The sequence below is a fragment of the Drosophila bipectinata genome, chromosome 3L (genome assembly GCF_030179905.1).
Source record: "Drosophila bipectinata strain 14024-0381.07 chromosome 3L, DbipHiC1v2, whole genome shotgun sequence".
In the NCBI taxonomy this organism is placed as follows: Eukaryota; Metazoa; Arthropoda; class Insecta; order Diptera; family Drosophilidae; genus Drosophila; species Drosophila bipectinata.
In genome coordinates, this window is record NC_091738.1 from 12,515,187 (window position 1) to 12,542,792 (window position 27,606).

Genomic DNA, 27,606 nt, shown 5'->3' on the forward strand with positions numbered 1-27,606 from the left:
ACTCTCTAAAAAGTACGTTAATGATTTTTCTTAGTATTTTAAATAGTAACTTTTCCTTAAGTATTGTATACTAAAAGTTATTTTTAATTATAAACATTTTAGGACGTGGACAAATTTTTGTGGACAAATTTTTAATAATATTAACAAAATTTCCTGTTTTAAGATTAGTTGCTAAATAATACCACATTTCTTATTGCAAAGCCCACGGAAATCAGGATTCTAAATAGATTTTAAAATAATAAAAAATAAACAAAATAAATTTAAAATTTCTTATGTCGAGAAGGACTGTGTGAAAGGATTATTTATTTTGATATATCTTAAAAGTTCCTAAAAGCCTCTCTTAGAACTTCAAATAATAAAAAATACATATCTATGCGATAATACCAAGCTGCGATAGTCGTGAGTCCAAGCTAAAACAGTTATAATTCAAAGAACGAAGCTTGGTCACATTGCGTTACCCGTCGACGGTCACACAACGGCAAGTTTTCCCCGATATTTGTTGCAAATTGTTACAGAAAATCGATCGCAGATTTTTCGGTGTGAGAATTAAATAGAGAAAGTGTTACAAAAATGTGAAACGCCGAGAAAATTATCGATAATAAACGAATTTTTGAAAAATAAACGCAAAACAAGCACGTAAAACCCAAAAAAAATTCGAAATGCAAGTGCGAACAAACGTGTGGGAGTGCGTGAAAGAAGAGCTGCAACAAATTAATATATATAAATAACAGTGCCAAGTGCCGTTGCTTTTGTAAATTGTTTTCGCGCTAAATTGCAAAGCGTTTAGGCCGTAAATTGCGTGTTTAAATATTTCCGCTGCAGCGGCTAATTATTTAATTACACCAGCGGTCGCTGGCCCCCGGCTTTGTGTGTGTGGCGGGGTGTGTGAGCGTGTGTGTGGGTGGACAGAAGAGAAAACGAAGGACCAGGGAGGACATTGAAAGGAAGACTTTTAAATTCGCAACAAACTCGAACGGTGGCTTTAATTTTTTTTTGGATTTTTCGGCTAAATTCAAAATCTGATGTGTACACACACATTACTGCCCAGAAATGGAGAAAACGGGGCGAAAAGAAAACTACGAAAGTGGTTGCTGTAGGTGCTTTCAATGTATGCGTGATGTGTATGTGTGTGTATGTGAGTGTGAGAGGAATGCTGCTGTCTATGTATCACGTTTCGCACGCTGACCGCGAATGTGTGAGTGTATGGCTGCTTAGTGTTGTATAGTGCATAAATTATGGAATCCAGAGTTTCTTCAGATTTTATTTGAGATTCAGATATTTTAGATATATCCCTTATTTGCTGGAACATAACCCAATCGATCTGGTCCCTCTCTCTGTTCCTGCTCCCAGCTCTCTGGTCTCTGCATCTTCCTTGTTCTCCCTCGCTCCCTCCTCTCTAGTTGCATCCCCAAAAGATGCACGAAGAGAGTGGGAGAGAGGCCGCAAACAGACGCCGCCAGGTTACCAATACCAGTGCAATACCAACACAACCGACAAATCTTCTTTTTTGCTTTTCGGCTTCTCTTCTCGCTACTCGCTCGCCGCAACTACAACTACATTCATGCATACAGCGCTATATAGCAGCGTATAGCAGCGACGGCCGATTCGATTCAAAGCTAGGCGAGCAAAATTTCCATTGTGCGCCCGCAGTCAGTCGCTTCGAAAATTTCTGACTCGTCATTCGTGTTGTGTGTTGTGTGCGAAAAAAAATAAAATGCACAAATCACCGAAAAACAACGGCCCATAATGAGTAATTCATTAAAATTAGTATATATATTTCTGATTGATCGGAAAATGTATATATATATTTAATTTATTTATTGAGTCCCAATCCGCTGGCTCTCTGCAGTGTTTTTGTGTGCCAGTGTTTGTGAGTGTTTCCAACAAACTTATTACTCATCTCTATTGCTGCTGCTGCTGCTGCTGCGCTGCACAAAAATTAATCGAATATCCGTTAAAAAATCGAACACCCACAAGTTCGAGAAATAGTGTCCGATGGAAATTAAATGGCGGCTGGCTGGGGGAAAAATTTGAATAAGCCCCCCAAAAAACGTAGCTATTTTATTTTTTTGTCTACATCGACGATTAACGAAAACCCAACGACTTTCATCGTCGTACGAAGGTGTATATGTGTGTGTGTGTGAGTGTATACTCGCTGCCCTGCTATTCAAAAAAAAAAAGTCAACTTCTGAGACGCGCGCTCTCTCTCTCTGGATTCGTTTCTCCCGCTCTCTTTTTTGTCCACCCTTGTAATTGTCGAGTATCTGTGTGTCGCCTTGCGCGAGTGTGTGTGAGAGGGGGAGAGAACCTCAAGCAACGGTAGCAACAAATAAGCAGCAGCCGAATAAAAAAACAATAAGAAAATAATACTAAAAAAAAGAAACAATATTTTTATTTATAAAAATTAATAAATAAAAAATAAATCTTAAATAAAGTGCATCAAAATAATCTTATAGTTTTTATTTATTTCAACAGCAACATGAAAAATTTTAGAGTATGTGTGTTTCATTGCCAAAGCAACAACAACAACAACAACACCAACGGTTATGTTTAAATTCTCGCCATCGAGCAGAAGAAATACAAAATTATTAAAGTAAATAAATAATCAAACCAAAACAACAACAACAACACAACACGCCAATAGCCAATTACAACAAACAACAACATCTAACAACAACAACAACAGCAAATATAGTGCGAGAAGAAGCAGAGTTTCAATTTGTGTATCCGTGTGTCTCTCTGTCTCTCGTCCCCGTCGTCGTCTCTCTCTTCGTCTCGCGCGCGCGTTCGTGTGTGTGTGTGTTTGTGTCAGTTCTTCGTTTACGTATCTATATGTATGTGTAAGTGTGTGCAGCAGAATCAATAAAAAAAAAATAAAGAATCTGTAAAGAAAAATCAACCGCAAATGTGCAAAATACTAGATCCATAATAATAATAAAAAATAAAATAATAAAAAATAAATAATAATTCAAAAAATAACAAAAAAAAATAACAGAAAATAATAACAATAGCAAGTTAAGAAAAATGAGGAGCTGCTGTTGTGCGAATAAAACCAGAAAACAACAACTATGACGCATCAAAATCATCAGACAAACGGCGCAAGTTTGGAGGATTGCCATACAAACTTTTATGCGCTGGTAAGTGTTTTTTTTTTCAGTTTTTTTAAAGATCTAGGTCAGTGAGGATTTTTGGGAAGCGAGGGTGGTATTGTACTTAGTACTATCAGAGATCCGGGTACCGATCGGAAACGGAAGGGCATCTTATCGATTGGTAGCCGGCCAGTTAGGTGCCAGCTGTTTATCGTTATCGCTGCAGATGCTTTTCATAAAAGTTAACGGTAGTTTTTTTAAAATAAAATCAGAAAAATATGTCTTTAATATAAAATATTTAAATTCTTTCCTGGGGAATCTATCATTTAAAAGTATCTTTCAGATACAAGTTCCAAAGATCTGTCTTTGTGGCAAGTTTTCTGTTTTCCGTCCACTGTTTGGCGGCTGTTGCTCTTTGTAGTGAGTAGTAGTGTAGTGGCCCATAACAGGTTCTCCTTCTCATCGAGCAACTGGAAGATTGCGCTTGCTACTCCGGCTACTAGTTTGTTGGCCCCGCTAGTGAGTGTTGCTATTGTTTCTTTGCTTTTGGCATATTTCTTTAATGAATCTCAAGGCGGAAAGAGGAGCAAAGCGAAAGAGATGGTAAACGCCAAACGTAAAGCAGGCAAGAAGACAAGAAGCCGAAACGGCGGAACGGTGAGGAAAAGTCGGGAGAAATAGCCAAAGAAGATGACGACAATGCGTACAAGTCAACGTGCTCCATTTCCCCCTCTATCTCTCTCTTTTACAACTCTCTTTGTGTGTGTGTGGAGTAGTTGGAGGCGGAGGTAAAAGAGCCAAGAGGCCGACGCCAAAGAAACGCGACGAACGACGAAATAACGAAACAATAACAAACGCGCCAAACTTTCTCTGGGAGAGGCACGCGCGCACGAACAAACACAAACACCAGCAGAGCAACTAGCGCTATGTGGGAATGATAACAGCAGGAGTGTGAGAGCACGCTCTCTTTCTCAAACTTTAAGGATTGCAAAAAAAAAAAAAAGAGTGTGGGAAAGAGCCACACACATACATAGTTAGATAGAGAGATAGACAGTGGCCAGATACAAGATAGAAAAGGCAACCTACAAGATAGAGTTCGCCCAAAAATAAAAGCCAAAGCAGCGAGACGAAATGAGAGCGAAAATGAAAACAAGAAAAAAATGGCAAAAAAAAAAAAAAGAAAACCAAGAGCAAGAGCGGAAGAATGTGGAACATTTTTCTGTCGTCAAGACACGAGAGAGAGAGATAGAGACGGGGCGAACGAGACGAGACGAGACGAACGTCGAATGGCCGGTTTTGGGGGAATACCTTTGGGTGTGTGTTTGTGTAGGCGCTGTAGTTGTATGGGTGCGCGCGATGCGATGCGATGCGGTGTGAGGTGCAGTTATTTATTTTGGCTCCATCTCGTTTTGGCCCATTGAATGGCGCACCGCACTGCTTGATGGTGATGGCAAATAAGCAGTTATTTTTTAAGAATTAGAATGTTGGTTTTTTGAGGAGTTTTAGTTAAAATAATAGTATAACTAGGGTTTTAAATATTTTAACTTTTCTTAAGAGCTCTAGTTATTTAAAAATCTTATAGTTTCTGGTTACCTATATCTTTTATTTAATCTTTAATCTTCATATGCTTTGGTTTCGGGTTTCAAAAAAGCCCCCCCACACACTACAACTCGCAACGGAAGCCACCAATGACGACCCCAAAGAGCTGAAAAGCTAAAAAGCCAACAAGCCCAGTTAGTCAGTTACTCAGTTTTTTTTTTTGTTTTTATTTTTTTTTTATTATTTACTTTGCTGCCCCAAGTTTTTCTTGTCTGGTTGCAGCTCCTCTCCTCTTCTGCTTCTTCTTTTTTTGTGCTTTTGTTTTGAGTTGCGAGGCAGCGGAAGATTTCGAGCTTCGCTTTGGTCGTTTTTTTCGTAGAGCTACCAAGTGCAATGGGGGTATATTTGTAGTAGTGTGTGTGTGTGTGTTTTGCAGCATTTCGCAACACTGCTAAATTAGTAAAGTGATTTAGGGGCTTCAGATACTATTTAACATGAGTCTAATTATAATAATAGTTATTTAAATACATCTTAATATCTATATCTTTTAGTATTATATAGCTTATTCTTCAAGACCTACATATTACCATAATATTCTCTGCCTTAAAGGCTCTTGGGCCCTCTATCTTAGTCATTTATAAACCGTTAGTGTTGACCTAGACATTTCGTCATGGCTAAGCACACACCTGATAGTGGGTAGTTTTCGAAAGATAACAAAAGGTAGTTGGGGGCTCTTCAAAGGCTTGTATAGTTCAACTCCCCACTTAATTGGTATTATGTAAATAAAAATTAACCGTTATAATGGCATTAATAAATTATTTCTCTTCCGTTCTCTCTTACAGACTGATTTATGTGGAATAAAATGGAAAAAGTTCGTTAAGGGAGAGCGACCGAACGCTTCGAGCGATCCTTTAACGGACCCCATCCTGCGCTCTTATTCGCGATGCATCCAGGCGGATATGCTGTGCGTGTGGCGGCGTGTCCAGTCAACGAAGCAGGACAACACCGACCAGAATGCCTTATGCTTCGAGATCACCACCTCGACCAAGGTCCACCCGCCCCTCTCGCTGGCCGCCGCCAAGGAGCTGTGGATCTTCTGGTATGGCGAGGAACCCGATCTCAGCCAGTTGGTGGACGCTGAGCTTATAAGAGAAGCGGGTAAGTTAACGGTTATAATTATTTTTATTTATTTTTTTTTTTTAATTTTTTTATTAAATTGGGTCATTAAAACTAAATATTGCATTTAGAATTACCTGGTAGCTGGTAGCTAGTATCTGATTGAGATGCAACACGTTCTTCCGCGTTCTCGCTCTTTCTCTTCCTCACCCACACATCCACACACTTGCCAGCCCCAGCAGCGGTGATGAATTTAATAAAGCTTCAAGGCCGCATCCATCGGATTCGCATGCAATTTCCTCGCCATCCATCTCCACCGCGTTGTATCTGTATCTGCAGCTGGTGTATCTATGTATCTGTGTTTGTGTGTTAGAAGAGTATCTGTGTGAGAAAAGCCAAAACAAATACAAACAGAGAAGCACGCGAAATACAATTCGATTGCCGCAGATGATTATTATTATTATTATTATGGCTTTTGCTCTCCTTTCTCCGGCGTTGGCGTCGGCGTCACTCAACTCACATGTCAAAACCAACGTCAATCGTAGGCGGTATCTTCTCTGGCCCCCCCTCCCCACTAAAATAAGGAAAGAGGAAGCACCGCTGAAACGTCATCTTTCATTTGCAATGTTTTTTCGCTCTTCTAGTTATTCTCGCTCTCTCGATGTTTATGCAAAAACGAAGATGGGTGTTCGCTCACCTGTTCGCGTTTGCGTTTGCTCTCTTTACCTTTTACTCTCTCTCTCTCTCTCTCTAGCTGCGGGGGTTGCTCCAATACACAGGACGCCTTCGGCCTTCGGCAGCCGCCGCCGCCGACTCGTTTCTCTTATCAGCCATTGCGTGTGGCTACTATTTATTAAATATTCTTGTTGTTTCTTTTTTGTTAGTTTTTTTGTTTTTGTGCCCCATTATCTCTGACCACCAACTACGTACAATGTACGATTTTTAATTTCGGTTTTCCGTGCGAACTGCGCGGCAAATTCCATTACCCAACCGCAGGTTGTGTCGTAGATGTTCCCCAATGTCAGTAATCTACAGTGGAAATTCGTTATCACAAATATTAACTATTCTATTTGTAGAATTCTCGTTTTTAGAAGCTCTACTGTCTGTTTACCAACTGCCTACGTCATTCTGACCCGCTGCTTTACAGTTAGTTAGCTTTTTTTTAGGCGCGCACCTGGGAGACTGACGTCGGCAGCTCTGTCTGGAAAGTTGAGAGTTGAATGCACGTCGTCGTTGTACGCTAATGTTGCAATTGCTTTGTCACGGCTGTCCCAGCCTTTATTTATTTATTTTTTATTTTTGTAATTTAATGACAAGGACATTGACTAATTGCATTGACATTACTTTGTCTCCCTCACTCGCAGTTGCGTTTGTGCGAAATTTCATTTTCTTTTTATAGCCTTTTACTTTGCGACGGCCATAAACAACAAACTGGCATAAAAAAAAAAACAAAAAAATATTGTCCCCCATCGTGTGTTTGTTGGTGTGAGTGGGTGAGTGCGTGTGAATGAAATTCGTAGAGAAAGAGCGAGCGACATGACACAAAAAGAGAGAGCATTTGTTGTTACCGTGGGCTGCTGCTTCCTCTTCTTCCCCACTTTGCCACTCTGCTACTGTTATTTCTTATTGTTGTAGGTGAAAATGGCAACGCCGCAAATCTTAGCACGTACAGTGGAACAAAAATGAGATATTTGAGAAGTTCTTCAAAAGAAGGTTTCTTAAAACTCAGGCTTTAATTTAAAAAAAAAATAATTAATTAAGGAAAATTGATAAATTTTATTTTTTAGTATAAATAGGTCTTTAATTTCCATAGTGCAAGTGGAATTAAGGGCTTAGGCTTTTTTTTTTGGCTAATAAGCCTGCCTAGACGTCATCTATCTAAATGGCAGACTTACCTACGCCGGAGAATTGTAGCCCCCCCACATACACCCTCCCCCTCCCCCTCTCACGCTACTTGTTGTCATTGTGCTAAAAAAAAAAGCGTTGTATTCGATTCTGTGTGATTTTACCTTAAACAGCTGTCACCCGTGCACTTGTATGTGTGTGCTCCACAATTGGAGCCAATAATTACGTGCTGTTGCTCTCTCGCGTACTAAGAGAACATGTATTCTGACTCTCTCTATCTCTCTGAGCGGACTTGTGTTGAAACTGGTTTGCAGGCGAGCTTAATTACAATGCGTTTTCTTGCTCATTCATCTTGCTGTTGTTTTTGTTATTACTTTTGCAAACTTTTGCATTCGTGTTTTTTACCTGCTTTTGTCTTTGTTTTTGGTTTTGCGTTTTGTTTTTGTATTTGCGCTTACCAAATCATTATTTCTGTGTGCGAGCGCGCAGATTATTGACCTTGATTAAGCATTTGTTGCTACTACTACTACTGGCTCGTTGGTATATACTATGTTTTTTTTTTGTTGTAAGTGACACGCAAATGCAGAATGTAAAAAAGGTCTCTCTTTATAAATTTTTGTAAAGGTTTATCTCAGAAAATATGAAACAAGAGAGGGAGCCTTTCGTTTTGGGGCTGTTCTGGCCAAACTTTTACCTAAAATAGCATTATTGTTGTTTTTTAGGCCACAAACAACAAACGGCCAGAAGAAGAATAAGAGTGACTGAGCGAGTGCACGCCTAGCGGCACTTTAGCTCCCAAACAACCACCCCCTTTGGCCCCAAACCCCTCTTTCTCGCTCCCACACTCGCTGGTTTGACGAGAGACTGGCCTGCCACCGCTCTCTTTTTTTTGAGCGCAAGAGAGCCAACAGCAGCAACATGTGCACAAACCACACGTGCTAAAAAAATACACCCACACACGCAGACAGGGGCTTGCGGGTATATGTGTATCTGTGTGTTTGTGGAATTCGCATTGAGAAAATCGCCGTCGATTCCGATTCTTCGATTCTCCGATTCCGATTCCTGTATAAGGATAAGGATAGGATTTAATGGAAAAAAGGGAGGGTAGAAAAAGGAATAATATTAATTTCAATAATTAATATGTAAATAACTATAATTTAAGGATAAACCCTAAGGAAGGTCTACCCTTTCATAGTCCTTTTCAACCTTATCTCTTCTCTAGAATCTCTTCACTTCTCTTAACAAAAACCGTTAGGTTAATCGCTAATAGATCAGGGATTTAGAAACTCTCTTTCAAAAAAAGGGTTCTAGATAAATCTGAAAGATCTTTATTTCAAAAATTCCTCCCCTTTCCTCCCCTCTTCATCACGATTCTTTTGTTTGTTTGCTGAGAGCGGTTGAAGCTGTGTTTTTGTTTTTTTTTTGTGATTTTGTTGGCCTACCCTTACGGGCTTTTTTGCCTTTTGGCGAGCTTTGAACTTTTCGGCGTGCCTGTGTGTGTGTGAGTGTGACCTCTGAGCAACAGAATACGGATAAAGAGGAGAGGTAGAGAATGAAGAGACCCGAAGCCGGCTTGCAGGATGGCCGATGTAGGACTGATAATAGTGGTAGGCTGTCCGGTAGGAGGTGGAATGGGGGCATTTACCATTTTTCGCCAGACTCTCTCACGCAAACCCACACACACTCACACACAGACACATTCTCGTAAAATCGTACGTTGCCCTTTGACGTGTGTATGAGTGTGGGATATATCGGCGAAAAAGTGGTACGCTGATCTCATGTAAAGTAACCAAAATTAGTAGCAGGCTTGCGAAACAAACAGTTATGTTGGAAATACTCGTTGCTTTGCTTCGTCACTGCTTAGTTGCTTTGTTTGTTATTTATTATGTTGTTTTACGTAATTATCTTTGCAACAATTTGTGGGGGGCCCAGCAGAGAAAACAAAGCGGCACGAAAGCAGTGCCGAGTAAGCAGTATCTCTTGTAAGTGCGTGAGAGAGAGCCATGTGTGTGTGTCGGTGTGTTTGTGCTTGTGTGGGTGGTGGATGCTTGGAATTTTCCAAAAATTTCTAGACTGTCCTTTTTCTTTCACCAATTTCCCCCCCCTGCTTCCTCTATGCTTTCTTTCTGCTTCTTCCTGCTTCCATTTCATTACACACTCTCTCTCTCTCTCTCTTCCTTGCTGCAGTTTTTTGTCTTCAAGTGTCTGCACTTCCGCTTGGGATTTGTGTTTTGTTGCCTGGCGGCTTTTTCTCCCCTGTCCCCTCCCCTTTGGGTTTTGGATTTTTCTTTTCTTCTCACGTTTCTGTGCCTTTTTGGAATGCATTTACATATTTTTTTTCTGCTCTCCTCCACATATCTTTATCGCTTACATATCATAGCACTAATCCGGCTCTTTCGCCTCCACCTTTCTCTTTCTTCTTACTAGTCCTGTCTCGCTCTAAGTTTGTTTGTCGTTTTAAATGCGCGCGTCGCACAAAAAAAAAGAAGAAAAACAAAAACAAATGCCTACGAAAACAAAACAAAAACATAAATAAATTGCCTTCATATTTTGTTGCTTTTTGTTTTTTTTGTTTTTCTCTCTAAGGCGTACGCGCGTCGTTGACTTTGGTGGGGTGGGTGAGAGAGAGAGAGAGAAAGGGGGGCTATTGTTTTGCGTTGTAGACGCCTCTCTGCTCGTTTGTTGCTCTTTTTGTTGTTGCTTGGAGGAGGATAGCTCATTGTTTTTGTTTTCTCTTTCTGCAGCGACAGGCATATTTTGGGTATTTTCCATTATAACACTTGGATAGTTTCCCCAAAATTGTTCCATTTAATATCAAGTATTATTTGAAGTCTATTATTTCATCATGTTGGAAAATAACAGCTATTATTTTTGTCATGGGGCATGTTTTGTCATGTTCTGGGAGGTCCTTGCTCAAGTATGCATGTTTCAAAATGTCTCCTAACCCTGAAAGAGTTAAATAATTCTTGTTATCGAATTTCTTAAAAACCCATTTTTTTAGGGTATTTTTCCATTATAACACTTGGATAGTTCCCCTAAAATGGTTTAATTTAATGGTACATGTCTTTGTACATATTTTGTCATGTCCTTGCTCAAGTTTTCATGTTTAAACATGTCCCCTAACCCTTAAAGAGCTAAATGATTCACTTTTTATGAAATATCTCAAATATCTCAACTGAAATTATGTATTCAAGATCAGTACTTATATCCCCATCCACCCCTATATCCTTTTTTTTTTTTAATCCCTAGTAATTTATCAACAAGGACGAACTTTCAACCCTTTAAGAGTATTGTCCTTTAGGATTGATTTATGGTTTCGAGTTCAGGGGTTATGCAAAACAATACTCCCTTAAATCATTTATAATTCATGTATCCTTTCTATTATCCTTTCCAGCCAACCAAGCTCTGTGGAATGGCACCTGGAAAGGAGCCCTCACCTACGAGTGCCGATCGCTGCTCTTCAAGGCTCTGCATAATCTCATGGAGAGGTAAAATATACAGTTATATTTTGAAGTATGATATTAAATAATTGTTATCCTTTTTAGATTTGTCCTGACCAAGGATATTGTGCGATTTGGGAAGTGGTTTGTGCAGCCCTGCACTTCCAGCGATCGTCTTTTTGGAAGAAGGTGGGTTTTCGGTTGCAAGAAGGATTTCAAGGATAAAGGTCCTTAAGTATGCATTGAGCCAAAAACCCTATACTCTTTGCATTTAGACCTTGTCCTAGACCAAAAATCAGGAACTCTGTGTAGTGGCATTGAAGCTAGTGACGCTACATCGTTCTTCCTGAAACATTTTCCAAACAAATCCTTAGACTTCCACTAGAAACTAACTAATTATTTAATATATCCTCTTGCAGCTCCCAGCATTTGTCGTTCTCATTCACGTTCTTTGTGCATGGGGACACCGTTTGTGCCTCCATCGATCTGCGAGAGCATCCCGCCGTGCGGCCGCTGACGAAGGAGCACCTGGCCGAGGCGGCGGCCGCCTTTGCTGCCGCCAGTGCCCCACCCGGATCGGGATCAGCCACCGCGCCAGGGGCAGCGGGTGGGGCGGCGGGTCCTAATCCACCCAGTCAAGACCCCAATGGAATGGAGGATTCGAGCGAGGGTGGTGGAGCTGCCAAGGCCACGCCACCGGCGCATCCGCGCAAGGTGATGTTAGCCCCGTTCGGAATCGCAGCCATTCTCACTGGCAACAGCTACAAGGCCAACGATCCTATGGCCGAGAAGATCCTCGAGGACTGGGCCTCGTTTTTTCCGCTGTGCAATAAGGACAACACGGACTTGCCTCCCGTCGTGGAGGTGGTGTCGGGTGAGTGATCAAGATATCCGCCATCTTGTGGAATCTATAACTAATGGAGGTACTTTCAGGTGGTCATAAGATGTATCATCCTACGAACTACGTACTAGTCACCGACCTGGACGACATGGAGCACATGGAACACATGGCCGAGATGCAGAAAATGCAGATGCATAACGCCGCTGGCCATGGTGGCTCCGAAGCAGCCGCTCTGGCTCACTCACTCTCCTGCCCACCAGTTGCCGGAGCAGCGGCTCCTGTTGCCGGCACGGCACCTGGTACGGCAGTGCCAGTGGGTCCTGCATCTGCCTCTGCCGGCAAGGAGGCATCCCGCAAGACGGCGCCCCAAGCGGTCAGCGCTCTGGAACGTCTCTCCTTCCAACCCTACTACGATCAACGGCCCACCTCGGGCTTCACCTTCAACACCAACAATACTCACATCCCGGCAACGGCGGCGGTGGAAATGCCGGAACGCACCTGGCAGGATTGCATCATGAATACCCTGCATGTGGATGCGGCTGCTGCGGCAGCATCGGCACGATCAGGAGCTGGATCAGATGCCACAGCCACGGGCGAGGAGGAGGACAACAAGCAACAGATCCAGCAGCAACTCCAACAGCAGCAACAGCAGCAGCAGCGCCACAAGCTCTGGAACTTTGTGGATCCCATGCAGAAGGCGCCCTGTACATGCACCAAGTAAGTCTCTGTGGGATTACAAGGATATGCTAAGAGTTATCCTCCAGCCTGGCTTTATCCTTGAAGAGTGTTATCTTATAGAGTTTTTAAAACTTAATCGTAGGTGTCTTTAGTTACAAGAAGTATCTTTATCTTCAAGATCTCTAGATACTATAGACACCTATGATATGGTTTTAAGGATTACCATATGGTCTTGTTTTTGTTTTCAACATTTTTTTGAACAGAAATCTGGCCCTATAGCCCTATAACCTGATTTTTTTCATAAAAGCTTTTTTGATATTTGATACTATATAGCTCTATAGCTCTAGAAGATGTTATATAATATAATATTATATACTCCTCTAGCCCCCAAAATTATAAAAATATTAAAAAGATAAAAAACCGCTTAAATGGCATGCCTTAAAAAATAAAAAATAAAAAAACTATACCTTACCTTAGTAAAGCAGTAGTAGGCCGTTATAAAGCAAGCAGTGCTGTGCCGTGGCACCTGCTATGCTGTAGTTGACCTTGTTTTTACCGTTATCTTCTGTGCATGCGATAGGCTGTAGATGTTTCTCCCCCAGCCCCCCCAGTTTTTTTTTTTTTGGTTCTTTTCGTGTTCTTTTTTTTGTTGAATTCTTAACCCCACACTGTGCAGCAGCAACAGAAAAAAAAAATAAAAACAGAAAAGGTACAAAAGCAAAACGTGAATAATTTGTGTTGCTTACGAGTGTGTTTAAAAAAAAAATACCAGAAAAAATACCAAAAAAAAACAACAATTTTCAGCGCCCAATGCAGCAGCCATCACAACAACAACAACAACAGTAGCAGCAGCAGCAACAACAACAACAACATTAAGAGGCAACAACAACCGCTGGGTTCACCAGCTCTCAGAACAGCTGTGGCCAATGTTAGTGGCAATAAGTCATCATCCTACCAGCAACATTACCACCAACAACAACACCAACACCTCCACCAGCAACTGCAACAGCGACCGGGAACACCTGTGTCGATGGCAGCAGTAGCAGCAGCCACATCATCGCATCATTCCAGTTCCAGTTCCAGTTCCCTGAGCAACACTTCCACTTCAAGCTCTTCCGCGTCAGCTATGCGGCGTCACAATGTGCCGTTCCACAAGCGTTTGTCTGCAACATCGGCAACTGCAACAGCAACATTTAGACCCAAAACCAACAATAACAACAACAACAACAACAACACTACAACAGACACCAATATACCAAAACAAAGGTTTGTGTTGCTGTGAGTGGAGTGGAGTGGCGTGTGTTCATTATAGCCAGTGCTGCCTATGTTTTAGTTTACCGCTATTCAGTTTTCTTTTTTGTTTCCAACTCCTACTACTACTCCTCCTACTCTTCTCTTCTTGATCTGCACAGAAAAATACGTTTTGAATCATGTCTAATCATGTCTCTTGAAGTCTCTTGATTACCAAAAGCTTCTCTTAAGAATAACACTTTTTCTGTGCACTTTCGCTCTTTCTCTTAATACTCTCTCCCCCCGCCATCTCTTACACGCTCTGTTAACTTTATGATTTCTTACGTTTCTTACTATTTTGTTGGTTTTTGAGCATTTTATTTGCCCTCTAACATAAAAATCACATGGATTCAAAGGGCGCATAATAATAATACCTCACCACGCCCCAAAAAAAAAAAAAACTAAAAAGGAGTCAGCACACACACACACACACTCACACACAAGAAAACAAACACCCAAGCAGCATATGTATTTCGCGGTCGGCATTTTGCAAAAAAAAATAACAATTCTCTAATTCTAATTCACTTATCGTTTTTTTTTTTGGTAAATGGTTAATTAGCAAAATTAATTAGTGAATTAAACGCAACGCTCAAACAACAACAACAACAGACTGCCAAGCAACAGCAACAAAATAACAAAAAAATTGTACAAAAAAAATATTCAGATGCAAGGACATCTTAGCTTAGTAACTACTGCCCTTCTCCCACCCACTCTCTCTCTCTTTAAATTTCTCCTCATTCATACTCTCATAGACCGTTATTTTTGGTTAGTACTTGAGATGCGGTAGTATCTCATGGATACTATCTTTGGTTTTGGTGCCGCGCATGCATCTTTGATTTTTGATTTCAAGGTTCAGTGCATTTTGTGGAATGATTTTGTTGTTTTTTCTGATGGATTTTGTAAATAACATCAATTAGAAATTGGTATTATTGTTTAAAATAGAGGTGTGATGACAGAAACACTTGGTATTTTATTGCAAAGTGATTAAATCATGTCGAAACATGTTTAATCATGACTAATCATGTCTTATCGTGTTTGATATTTTATTTTAAAATGATTTAATGATGTTGATTCATGTCTTATCATGTTTAATTGTGTTTAGTCATATTAAATCATATCTAAACATGTTTATTCATGTCTAATCATATTTGATATTGAATTATTACATGTCCAAACATGTTTAGTCATGTCTAATTATGTCCAAACATGTTAATTCATGTCTAGTCATGTTTAGTTATGTTCAATCATGTCCAATCATATTTAAAAAATACCAAAATGTACATATTTTTATAAATATTTCTACAAATATGCTTTCCTGATGAAGCTAACACCCATTTTATGAAACCCTAGCCTTGAAAAGGGGTTTCCCCAATTAATATTTATTTTAAACATGTTTATTTTTGCAGCTTTAATGGTTTTGTTTAATCTAATTAAATATTAAACAATGGATGTGGATTTGTTTTAGTTTGCTTACTTTTTTTTTTAGGGCACTGACTCACCGAGTGTCTCTAAAATATATGATTTATACTCTCAAATGATTAATATCCATAGCTACATACCATTATCCGTAGTTTGAACATTGTACATAACCTTTATTTTAAAAATAAACAATGAACTTTAATATAAAATATGGAAAATTAACTAAAAATATTGAATCTTCATCTTCTCCGACAGACATCTGGGAAATACACCTCACGGAACGCCACATGGTGGAGCTTCGACGTATTCTCGGAATTCCCTGGGCGGTGACTCCTCGATGCCAGTGGCCTCCGTGGAGTCGCCGGCCACACCGGCACCCTCGCCGCATCCGAACTCGGCGCACTCGCAACCGACCTCGGTGCCACCTCCGGAGCAAGTAAGTAACCAGGAAATAGTACTTTCCTTCATAATATTTTACTAAAACTGTTTCCACGTCTAGATGCTCAACATGAGTCCAAATGCACCCACTTCTGTTTCGAATCTGCAGCAGCCACCGACGCCCATCGACCACCTGCTGGACAAGAACACCCCGGCGCCCACGCCCACGGACCAGCACGACAGCAAGAGCATCACCGCCTCGCCCTACGTGCACCAGACGCCCAGCGTGGAGCCGCCCTCCTACACGGACCACGCGTCAGGTGGCGGAACCGCAGGAAGTGGGTCAGGCGGAGGGGCAGCTGGTACAGGACCCGGCAGTGTGCCTGCCCAGCAGCCGGCTACACCGACAGTAGGGGGCGGAGCAGCTGCAGTTCCATCGGCGGGTGCTGGATCAGCGTCCGGTGGGGCAGGAGGTGTGGGCACCATCAGCGTGAAGAAGCTGGAGATGCAGCAGAAGCAGCAACAGCCGCCTCTGTCGGCGGCGATGGCCATCAAACAGGAGCCGGGATTGGCGGCGGAGCGAGGCGTCGGAGGGGCTAGTGGAGGCGGTACCAGCTCCACCGCGGAAGCCATCCAGAACTTGCTGAGCCTGTACAAGCCGCCGCAGCTGACGCTCAAGGACGAGGACAGCTACTACGACGAGGACTGGCTGAAGGAGCTCTACAACTTTCAGGTCCAGGAGAACTGGTGAGTTTTGTCGTAAAGGAAGCTTCAAAGTAGTGGATCTTCCAAGTACTAATTGATGATGTTTTCCCATAGGGACTACCTGCCCGTGAAGCGTCCAAAGCTGGAGGATTCCAACAAGCAGCGCCGGCCGCGGTATGCCAAGGACCTGTACGAGGGGCATACCCACGTGAAGCCGCTGATGCCTTCGCCCGGATCCGTGTATGGCTCCCAGTTGCTCTCCCTGGAAGTCCAATCCAATTCGGCGGGAGGAGGAGCAGGCAGTGGGACCGGTGGTTCCAGTGGCGGGTTGGTGGGAATCGCCAACAGCAATGCCAACGGAAGTGATGCCGAAAACGAGAGCGGGAACAGCTTTTTTCAAGGGCTGGACATCAAGACGGAGCCAGGACTCCATTCGCCCACGAAAACGTCCAGCGGCGGAGGAGGCGGCAGTGGCGGCGGTGGGAGTGGCGGCAACTTGTTCACGGCCGAGGGCCTGAACCCGTCGCTGAACGACCTGGAGCAGCTGTTCGAGACGAGTTCGAACGACGAGTGCAGCAGCGTCCAGATCCATACGCCGCCGGACTCCAACAATCCCTCCAACGGGGGCTGCAGCACGGTCACGAATACGATCGATGAACTGAAGCGGAGCACGGCGATCTCGACGAACGCCCTGGTGGCAGCGGCGGCTGCGGCCGCGGCGGGCAACATCCAGGCGGAGGACCTCACCAAGATGTTTCCGACGCCGCCGTCCCACGAGCAACAGCACCCCAACTCCAGTCCCTGCCAAACGGATGTGGTGATGACGGATCTCAGCGTGGACACGAGCACCAGCTGCATCAGCAGCAGTGCCTGCATAACCAGTAGCAACACCACCATTGTCAGCAACAGCAATGTCACCATCAACTCCACCACCACCACCAGCAGTATTATCCTGGCGGCCATCCAAGCGCCCGTCGCGGTGGTGAACGTCAATGTCACCAAGCTGGTGAAGCAAGAGTACAACCTGGAGCTGGGCAGTCCCGTGGAAGAGGCTATCGATAACTGGAACTACGTCTACCGGCCGCCCCAGCAGGAGAAGTTCGTTGGCGCCTCCAAGTATGCTCCTTTAACGAACCTGCCCAGCCAAGCCCTTCCGCCTCTGAACATACCAGCGGGATGCTTCTACCAGCCCACCTGGAGCAGTCACAAGTCCAGGGCAGCGACCTTGGCCAAGGCGGCGGCGGCGCAGAAGCAGCAGCACCAGAAACATCAGGCCCTCCAGCAACGCATCCAGCTGCATCAGCAGAAGCTCCAGCAGCACCAGCACCAGAACCACCAACAGCAGCAGCAACAGCAGCAGAAGCACCAGCACCAGCAGCTGCACGAACTACTGTCGGCGGCTCCGAGGACTCCGATGACGCCCACGGTGCCCCAGCCCCTGAGCAGCGGTGGCAGCCAGCTGCTGCTCAACCAGCTGAACTGCCCGCAGGCGCCGCCCGGCAGCTCCATGCAGCAGATGATGCGGGCGGGCATGTCGCCAATTTCCCCGGGACCCGGCGTGGTGCCCTTCCCCCGCAGCAGTCCGATGATGCGACAGACGCCCACACACCCGCCGCCTCCATATCCCTACGAACTGGCGGTGGCCAGTCCCGCCACCTCCACGTCCTCGTACTTGAATCGTCCCCTCCACTCCCATGAGCACCAGGGCATGGGCGGTGGCGGAATGGGAGCCGCCGGAATGGGCGCCCCAGGTGGTGGCATGAGCATGATGCCTTATACTGGCGATGCTGGCATTTCCAGTGGCAACTCAGCCGCGGCCGTGGCCTCCAGCCTGCTCCAGGAGCTGCCCGAGGTGAACTCCGTGCTGGTGAACATCCTGCTCTACGACACCGCGTTGAACGTCTTCCGGGATCACAATTTCGACAGCAGCAGTGTGTGTGTGTGCAATGCGGATACGCAGAAGATTGGCAACATCCGGGGCGCAGATTCGGGTGTCTATGTTCCCCTGCCCGGCGCCAGCTTTAATCCGTTTCCGGCGGGCGGAGGACAGCGCCTCCTCAATGGTCCGGCTGCCTCGTTTGGCGGCCTGCGGATGATCAGTGCCTTTGGAGGCTCACCCGCCTCCGCTTCGATGCCCGGAGCTGGCTCCGGACACGGTCACGGGCCGAACGGTGGCTCGAATTCGTCCTCCTGCACGCCGCCCAGCAGCAATCCCCACATCACCGGCTACGTGGACGACGATCCCGTCGACTGCACCTGTGGCTTCAGTGCGGTGGTCAACCGGAGGCTCTCGCACCGAGCCGGCTTGTTCTACGAGGATGAGGTGGAGATCACGGGCATAGCCGATGACCCGGGACGGAACAAGCAGCCCACCCTGCTCAGTATCATCCAAAGCCTGTGCCGGAAGAATCAAATCAAACAGGCGCCGGGAGAAACGAGCTCTGCCCTGGACAAGGCAGGATCGGGCGGAGGAGCTGGGGCCACGGCCGGACAACTGGAGCACCTGGCCCACGCCATCTTCGACCTGCTGCTGGACCAGTGCTCGATTATCCAGACGTCGAGCAGCTCGGTGCACCGTGCCCTGCAGTCCCATCGCCGACGGATGTCCCGGCACAGGAGGATCTTCGGCACGAATGGAGCACCCACCGCCTCGAGGGCGTCGATAGCCAACGTCCTGGAGTTCATAGACGCCCATGACGTGGTTAGCCTGGCGCTAGAGCAGGCACGACTGGCGTTCGAGAACAACATGAACAACATGGACTTCCACGGCAACGGGAGCAGCACATTCCAGGCATTCCACGCCCCACCGCCCGCCCTACGCCACAAGCTGGCGGGGATTGGCGGCGGCCGGCTGACGGTGCACAAGTGGCCTTACCTGCCAGTCGGCTTCACGAGGAGCAACAAGGAGATTGTGCGAACCATGAACGCGATCCAGCCGATGCTGCAGAGTGCCTTCCACTGCAAGTCGCGGGGTGGAGCCGCCGGCTCGAAGGACGCCAGCTCCTACAACACGGTCAGTGGTCCGCTGACGTGGCGGCAGTTCCACCGGCTGGCGGGTCGCGCCTCCGGGCAGTGTGAACCGCAGCCGATTCCCTCGGTGATCGTCGGCTACGAAAAGGATTGGATTTCCGTGGCGCCCCACTCCATTCACTACTGGGACAAGTTCCTCCTGGAGCCCTACTCCTACGCCCGGGACGTGGTCTACGTGGTGGTGTGTCCGGACAACGATCATGTGGCCAACTCCACGCGGACCTACTTCCGTGAGCTGAGCAGCACCTACGAGATGTGCAAGCTGGGCCGGCACACGCCGATCCGGGGCTGGGACGGAATCCTCCAGGTGGGCGCTGCTAGAAACGCCGCCGCCGCAGACCGGGAAACGACTCCCTTGGACGAGTGGCTGCGGACTCTGGAGCACGCCGCCCTGGCCGAGCAGATCCGCCGATACGCGGTGGCCTTCATCCACCAGTTGGCTCCCTATCTGAGTCGAGTGCCCAACGACAAGACGCTCCTCAATCCCCCGGATGGTACTGGCAACTCTGGCAACACCAAGGGTGGCAGCTCCTCCACGCCCAACTTGTCTACGGCGACGGGCTTGCCTGGCGGAGATTTGTCCACCGACAACATCAAGCTGGAACCGGGAACCGAGCCCGCGCCAGTGGAAGCCAACGTGGAGGTGAAACAGGAGCCGGGAACGGGAAAACCGGGAGCGGCAGGAGCCGACACGAAACCGGCTCTGATCCTGGGCGATCCTCTGGGCGTGGGCGAGACCCTGGAGGACATCAACCCGCCAGCCATCGTCCTCTATGTGGTGAACCCCTTCACCTTTGGCTCCGACAGCTGCGAACTGGAGCGTCTGGCTCTGATCGCCCTGCTGCGGTGCTACGCGGAGCTGCTGAAGGCCGTGCCCGACTCCGTGCGCTCCCAGATGAACATCCAGATCATATCGCTGGAGTCCGTGATGGAGCTGGGACCGTGTGGCAACCGCAAACGCTTCTCGGACGAGATCAAGTGCCTGGCCCTGAATATATTCTCGCAGTGCCGACGCCACCTGGTTCACGCGCAGTCGGTGAAGAGTCTGACGGGCTTTGGCACGGCCGCCAACATGGAGGCATTCCTGAAGACCAAGGACGAACCGAATCGCAGGGCCTACAAGATGTACACCGCTCCGTTCGTTCTGGCGCCGATGCACGAGCGGAACGACAAGACGGACTTCTCCCGATCGGCGGGCAGCATGCACGGCCAGAACGAGCATCGCTACTCGGTGATGTACTGCAACTACTGCCTCAGCGAGGATCAGGCCTGGCTCCTGGCCACGGCCACCGACGAGCGGGGCGAGCTCCTGGAGAAGATCTGCATCAACATCGATGTGCCGAACAGGGCGAGGAGGCGAAAGGCACCGGCACGCTATGTGGCGTTGAAGAAACTGATGGACTTCATCATGGGCCTCATTTCGCAGACGTCCCAGATGTGGCGATTGGTGATCGGACGCATTGGGAGGATCGGGCACAGTGAGCTGAAGTCCTGGAGCTATTTGCTGAGCAAACAGCAGCTGCAGAAGGCCTCCAAGCAGTTCAAGGACATGTGCAAGCAGTGCACCCTCATGTATCCACCGACGATCCTGAGTGCCTGCCTGGTGACCCTCGAGCCGGATGCCAAGCTGCGCGTAATGCCCGACCAGTTTACGCCGGACGAGCGCTTCTCCCAGATCTCCATGCAGAATCCGCTCTCAACGCCGCAGGATGTAACCTGCACCCACATCCTGGTGTTTCCCACAAGCGCCGTATGTGCGGTAGGTTTCTTAATATTATTTTTAATTTAAAATTAAGATTTAATTATTAAATTTTTGCGTTTTTTAGCCCTTTACGAGGCAGTTCCAGAACGAACCGCCGGTGGAGGACGACTTCCCCAACTTCGAAGAGGACGACAACGAGGACTTCTGCGAAGCGGACATGAACGATCTCTTCTGGGACAGTGAGTATTTATTGGTTTCCTTCCAATCGATGCTCAGTTGCTAATCTCTGACCTCCAACCTTCCAGGTCACTTGGACAAAACCTCGAATCACGGCAGTCCCGGACGCATGGATGACAATCGCAGCTGGCAGAGCGCCGGCGGCAACAACTTCAAGTGCACGCCGCCCCAGGAAGTGGAGGAGGTATGTGGAAATGTCCCTCTTCAAATTCCATTAAGGATTTCAAATATACTTGTGTCTTTTTTAGGTTGGATCACTTAACCAGCAACCGATATCCGTCGGATATATGGTATCGACGGCGCCTACGGGCCGGATGCCCGCCTGGTTTTGGTCAGCCTGTCCGCATCTGGAGGACGTGTGCCCAGTGTTCCTGAAGACCGCTCTCCACCTGCATGTGCCCAGCATTCAGACCACCGACGACATCCTTAACTCGACCAACGCCCATCAGTCGGCCAACGACCATCCGCTGGACTCGATCTTGACGGCGGATGTGCTACGTTTCGTCCTCGAGGGATATAATGCCCTATCGTGGCTGGCCCTCGACTCCAATACTCACGATCGCCTCTCGTGCCTGCCGATCAACGTCCAGACACTGATGGATCTGTACTATCTGACGGCTGCCATAGCCTAAGGATCTCGTCAGGATCTCGTTAGGATCTCGTCAGGATCTCATTCAAAATCCAATCAATCAAACGCAGTCGCATGCTTCCGATGCTTCCGGCAGAACTTCCACTAGCTATATCAAAACTCAAACCCAAACACTAAACAGGAACTACATATATTATAGATATATAGAACCGAATCAACACCAAGCAACCAAGAATCGAAGTTAACAAAATCCAAAAAAAAAGCATAAAAAACTATATTAAAAAAATAGGAAACAAAACCAATAGGAAGAACACCAAGAACAACAGCAATAGCAGGAGTAAAACGAAACATCAACGCACAGATTACTTAGTATAATGATTTAAAACTAAAGCAGAACTAAAGAAAAGCTAAGCCAGAGAGGGGTGGGCGGCGGAGATAACTTTTATCGTTTATCGATAAACAACAGCATTACTATTTATTAACTGTCGAGGATTTAAAAAAAACAAAAAGTGTCAAGTGCAAGAATTGTTTGTTTTAACTTTTATTTTTTTATACCATTTATACATAGGCTGGCGTTCGATTTAGTGTTTAATATTTATACATATACAAAATGATGATAGGATGAGATAGAGAACGAATGAGTGTAATAGCAAAAGAAAGTTAAAAAAAAAAAGCAAAACAAACAAAACAAATCACACACACACACACACGTTTAGGCATATATTATATTATATACATATAGAGCATATACAATACGCAACATATATAGGCTAAGTATGAAAGTTTGTACATATTTACAACCAATTAATTAAGCAGAAACGGCAACAAAGCAAAAACAGAAAGTGTAATTATACAATTAGTGTTAGTTTACAACCAATTGGAGGATGGAGGATGAAGAGTCTAACAAGAGACGGAGGCCCTATTTAAATCTAATAAATTAAATCAATAAAATGTGTAAATTTTTTGTGCAAAGCGAGAGTTAGTTTAAATTTAAATTATATACAAAAAGAGAAATTGTAAAAAATCAGCTCCTATCCACACCAACCCTACATATACCCCACAAACATATATAAATAACTGAAAACGGTATACTGTAAATTGCATATAAAAAAAAAACATTTAAAAAAAAACTATATATATCTGGACGCAAAGCGCAGATCAAGAATGGGAGGAGTAGACACTTAGGAGTAGTAGAGTTTTAGGAAGAGCGTTAGGAACAGTTTTTTAAAAAATTATTTGTGTATTTCATGTGTTGTTTCGTTTTGTTTGTTGTCTTGTATTATTGTCTTGTAATTGTAGGGCAACTTTTTTGTACTTCACTGGAGGAACACACACACACACAACTCTCACACACGACCCACACTCACATAGCCAATTGTCTAATTATGAAATACTTAAACGAAAATATGTACAAATTAATAATTAAAAAAAATGTAACAAACAACGGGAAAGCTTTCTACACTCACCAATCAACCAACCAATCAACCAATCAATCAACCAATCAACACACAACAACAAACAATTGATTTTGCACGTTAAAACGATTTTCGCTAGGCTTAAGTTTAAAACAAAAACAAAAAACATAAAAACAGCGTTAAGTAAACAACAACAACAAAAAAATGAAAACAATTATTAAACAATGAAATTATTTTTACCTGTGTATTTTAATTAGCATAAATTGTGTAAACAAACCACAAATACAAGAAACTAAAATCTACGATTACAAAGACGTTTTCTAGTAATTATTCTCACACACATACACATACACACCAGCCCTCCCCCCAAAAAAACCCCCAAACACACACATGCATATCTTTTAAGTAGTTTCGATTTCATTTAGTATTTTATTTTTTTGTGTAATAAACCGACATTATTTGCAAACCTTTTCTGGTTTTTTATTTTTATTCATTCCGTATCCTAAACGCTCAGAAGATATATGTATGTATATATATCCACGATCCCACGCCACGTAGACCATCCATATCTCTATCGCTCTATATAATCGTTGCGAAAAGTGCACGCTGCTGTATATACGGAACCGCTTACAATCATTATCTATTCGATCGATATTCGATATTATTATTATGATTATTATTATTATTACTATTATGGGCTTGCAGAGTTTTTCCTAGCTAAGGTTTCAGTTGCCACACACACACACACTCTCTCTCATTCATTTTTCCCGAGATTTTCCAAGCTCGGGCGCCAATAAAAGCAAATATTTATAGCAATAATTAAGTGTAAAGCACAACAAAACAGAAATTTTCAAAAATCAAGAATGTTTAAAAAAAAACTCAAAACATTTACCGCAACAATTGACAACAAGCATTGATAGAAAAAAAACAATTTAAAAAATTAAAAAAAAAAATACCAAAAAGAAAATTGAAAAAAAATAAAGAAACATATATATGGATTAAAAACCAAAATGGAGGGAACAGTTTTTTAATAAGCAAACTCGATTTACGAGTTGAAAAAATTTTCTAAATAAAGTTTAGCCTAAACTAAGGGAAATCCACAATTAACTGGGATTCGAGAGTTAGGAGAGCCGAGCAACTAAAAGTTATACACGTTCATTGTAAAGTTAGTTAAGCTTGACAACTAATTAAAATTAATAATTATTGAAAGAAAAAAAATAAAAAACCGAGAATACAAACAAAAAAGTGCATTAAGCGTTGAGGAGGAAACCATTACTAGCCTAGCCTAAAAACAACAAAAAAAAGTATGCAATTATTAAGTTAAAAAATCGAGAATAGGATTTTTGTTCGAAAATGGCTCAAAAAAGGCATACCGCTGTGGCCAAACTTCAAAAGATTTCAACTTAGCGAACATGTAAATACGGTTTAGGTAAAAAATTTTCACAAAATTATAAGATTTTACATATATTTGGCAAACGATTCGGCTCCACTGAGAGAAACAAATAAGGCAAAACACAAGTAAGAAGAAACATTTGTTTTTAAAACAAATGATCGCATGTTATAGACACCATACACTATATGATATATGTACACACGATTCCGAGATTGGGTACGACGAGAACACGAATGTCAAAATCTAGCTACAGAATTGCATATTATATATATATATACAATTAAATATATTATATAAAGGGCAAAAACAAAATGTTGTTGTAGTGAAATTACAATTAAGTTTTGTTTTGCTACAAGAGTCAGAAACCAAAACAAACACGAGCAACAAATCGATGAGCAAATAGCAAAGGTCAAAAATGGGTCAAATTTTAACAAAAAACATAAAAAACTTAAACCATAAAAATGGAAAAACCAAGAGACAAAATGACAAAACAAATTGCAATTTTTGTAATTTCTTTACAGATTATAGATTTGTTTTTTCGGCAAGCACGCGATAACAAATACAAACTAAAAAAAGAAAAAGATTTCAAATAAAACTAACATCAAACTCAATACCAAGCATTTCTTTAATTATATGGAATATGATATATGAAATATGGAAATACATATGTAAGGTTCTCTTGCAATATTTAGGGATATACAGATGGATATGTAGATGGAATAACAAAACAAAATGGCCATTCGTTCTAGGCTCTATCGTTCTATCGAATACATATGGTTTCTAGCCTTCCTAAGCTTCTGTGGAGTTGGGGTATGGGGTATGATTATTTTCCATATTTCTTTTCTTTTTTAAAAGTTTTCCCTAAAACATTTTAATCATTACGGCGTCTTCCATGCATATGTGGCATTGGTTTTTAATTATATGGAATATGATATATGAAATATGGAAATACATATGTAAGGTTCTCTTGCAATATTTAGGGATATGGGTGGAATAACAAAACAAAAAGGCCCATTCGTTCTAGGCTCTTTAAATAGGTTCTAGGTTTCTAAATAATAATCAGCCCTTCCTTGGCTTCTGTGGAGTGTGGAGTATGTATGTTTTCCATATTTCTTTTCTTTTTTGAAAGCTTTCCCTTTAAATTCTAATTAATACGGCGACTTCCATACGCAAATGGCATTGGCGGATTTGTAAACATCGTTGACATCGTACGACGTCCAATCGCATGGTAGTACTCTAGTATTTTTCTTTCAAAAAGCTCACCGCCAATATGGACACTTTGGCCCCAGGCCTCTCTCAATATTTCGAGATCGTAGGAAGTGGTAATCTGAGGCAAATTGACTAGAAAAAAAGGATTTTATATAAAAAGTATCTATGGATGTCATGGGTAAACTTACGGACAACCATTTCCTTCACCTCCCATTCGGCGTCATAACGCTTGCGGAGAAAATTCAGCATTTCTAGCAACTTCTGGGTCGTTAGACTCCTTCTGATAGTGTAGTCCTCGAAATGGTCATCAAGCATCCAGAGGGTCATGCGTCTTTGGATCTCGGTTGCCTTGTCCCTGATATCGGTCAACAATTTCAAGGTGTTTTGCATCATTTTAAGTGGAACATCCAAGCGTTGGTACAACAGACGGATGCGCCTCTCCATGGTGCGCAGCTCCCTTGGACGCTGAATGTCATCCAACTGATTTTCGCCGGAAAAGATCCGGGAGTATACGCTCTCAATATGCTGTAGCATCACCTTGCCGCGATGGACATGATGCTGCCATTCCTCAACTAGGATCCACACATCGTTGGCCATGCTCTTCATATCAAGCTTCATTCTGGCTATAGTGGGATGCATTTTCGCAAATTATGAAAATACGCGGTGCAACTTAAAATTTTACTGCAAGCTCGTAAAAAAAAACGGTGTTGGAAAACGACTATAGGCAAGCTAATACGTTACAAAGCACGAGGCAAAGCCCATTAGACACAAAAGTCGAAACGTACTATAGAGCCCTTATTTCTCTATTAGCACATCGGGTTATACGATGATTATCAGCAAAGAAATCCCATCTCTGGTATCCCTTAGAGCCATCCATGCATTCTTTAACTATTTTGAATTTTGAATCTTCAGAAAATTTGACAAAAGACCAAAATATGTTTATCCCAGATTTTGGCGCCGATATTTGGAGAATAGATATACGAATTGTTTTGGGTACTTCGTTATATGACTATTGGAGAGATATCGCCATATAGATATCGATATAGCCATATTTTCCCCATCATGGATTTTCAGATTTTGAAAGGGGACCCCCTAGAAAATTTGACAAACAATCTAAAAAATATTTCGTTTCCAGATTTTGATGCAGATTTATGGAGGATCGATCTACCATTAGTTTAAGGTATTCCGCTCAAGAATCGGATGACTATTAGCAAAGATATGGCGATCGCAGTGGGTCCAGGGCTCCCCCTTATGGCTTTTCAGATTTTGAAAGGGGACCCCCTAGAAAATTTGACAAAAAATCTAAAAAATATTTCGTTGACAGATTTTGATGCAGATTTATAGAGGATCAATCAACTATTAGTTTAAGATATTTCGCTCAAGAATCGGATGACTATTGACCAATATATGACTATCGCGGTGGGTCCTGCACTCCCCTTCATGGCTTTTCAGATTTTGAAAGGGGACCCCCTAGAAAATTTGACAAAAAATCTAAAAAATATTTCGTTGCCAGATTTTGATGTAGATTTATAGAGGATCGATCAACTATAAGTTTAAGATATTCCGCTCAAGAATGGAATGACTATTGGCAAAGATATGGCGATCGCGGTGGGTCCAGCGCTCCCCCTTATGGATTTTCAGATTTGGAAAGGGGACCCCCTAGAAAATTTCACAAAAAATCTAAAAAATAT

At 43.7% G+C, this 27,606-nt stretch overlaps 2 protein-coding genes and 1 non-coding gene across 8 annotated transcripts; 2 read left to right on the forward strand and 1 right to left on the reverse strand.

The window, feature by feature from the left end:
• The first annotated feature begins 439 nt into the window (after positions 1-439).
• skd (mediator complex subunit skuld) lies at positions 440-24,244 on the forward strand. Of its 6 annotated transcripts, none has more exons than XM_070279578.1 (14): positions 440-478; positions 2,476-3,137; positions 5,471-5,786; positions 10,984-11,077; positions 11,135-11,218; positions 11,449-11,903; positions 11,963-12,587; positions 13,353-13,814; positions 15,513-15,693; positions 15,757-16,382; positions 16,455-21,129; positions 21,197-21,311; positions 21,378-21,493; positions 21,558-24,244. In XM_070279578.1, the coding sequence occupies exons 2-14, from the start codon at positions 3,069-3,071 to the stop codon at positions 21,939-21,941; spliced, it is 8,202 nt and encodes a 2,733-aa protein (XP_070135679.1). In that variant the 5' UTR covers positions 440-478; positions 2,476-3,068; the 3' UTR covers positions 21,942-24,244. The 6 variants fall into 6 exon arrangements, with proteins under 6 accessions (XP_070135679.1, XP_070135676.1, XP_043070147.1 ...); XM_070279575.1 differs by having other exon boundaries at positions 458-539; XM_043214212.2 differs by having other exon boundaries at positions 462-632.
• On the forward strand, positions 11,246-11,388 carry LOC122320988 (small Cajal body-specific RNA PsiU6-40). The gene has a single exon (XR_006245932.1). It is a non-coding gene; the product is annotated as a small Cajal body-specific RNA PsiU6-40 (non-coding RNA).
• A 1,068-nt stretch (positions 24,245-25,312) lies between the features above and the next one.
• On the reverse strand, positions 25,313-26,666 carry LOC108124702 (uncharacterized). Its single transcript, XM_017240484.3, has 2 exons — positions 26,104-26,666; positions 25,313-26,047 (listed from the first exon to the last, which is right to left on the reverse strand). Exons 1-2 carry the CDS (start codon positions 26,552-26,554, stop codon positions 25,851-25,853), a joined length of 648 nt encoding a protein of 215 aa, XP_017095973.2. The 5' UTR covers positions 26,555-26,666; the 3' UTR covers positions 25,313-25,850.
• Between the last annotated feature and the right edge of the window lie 940 nt (positions 26,667-27,606).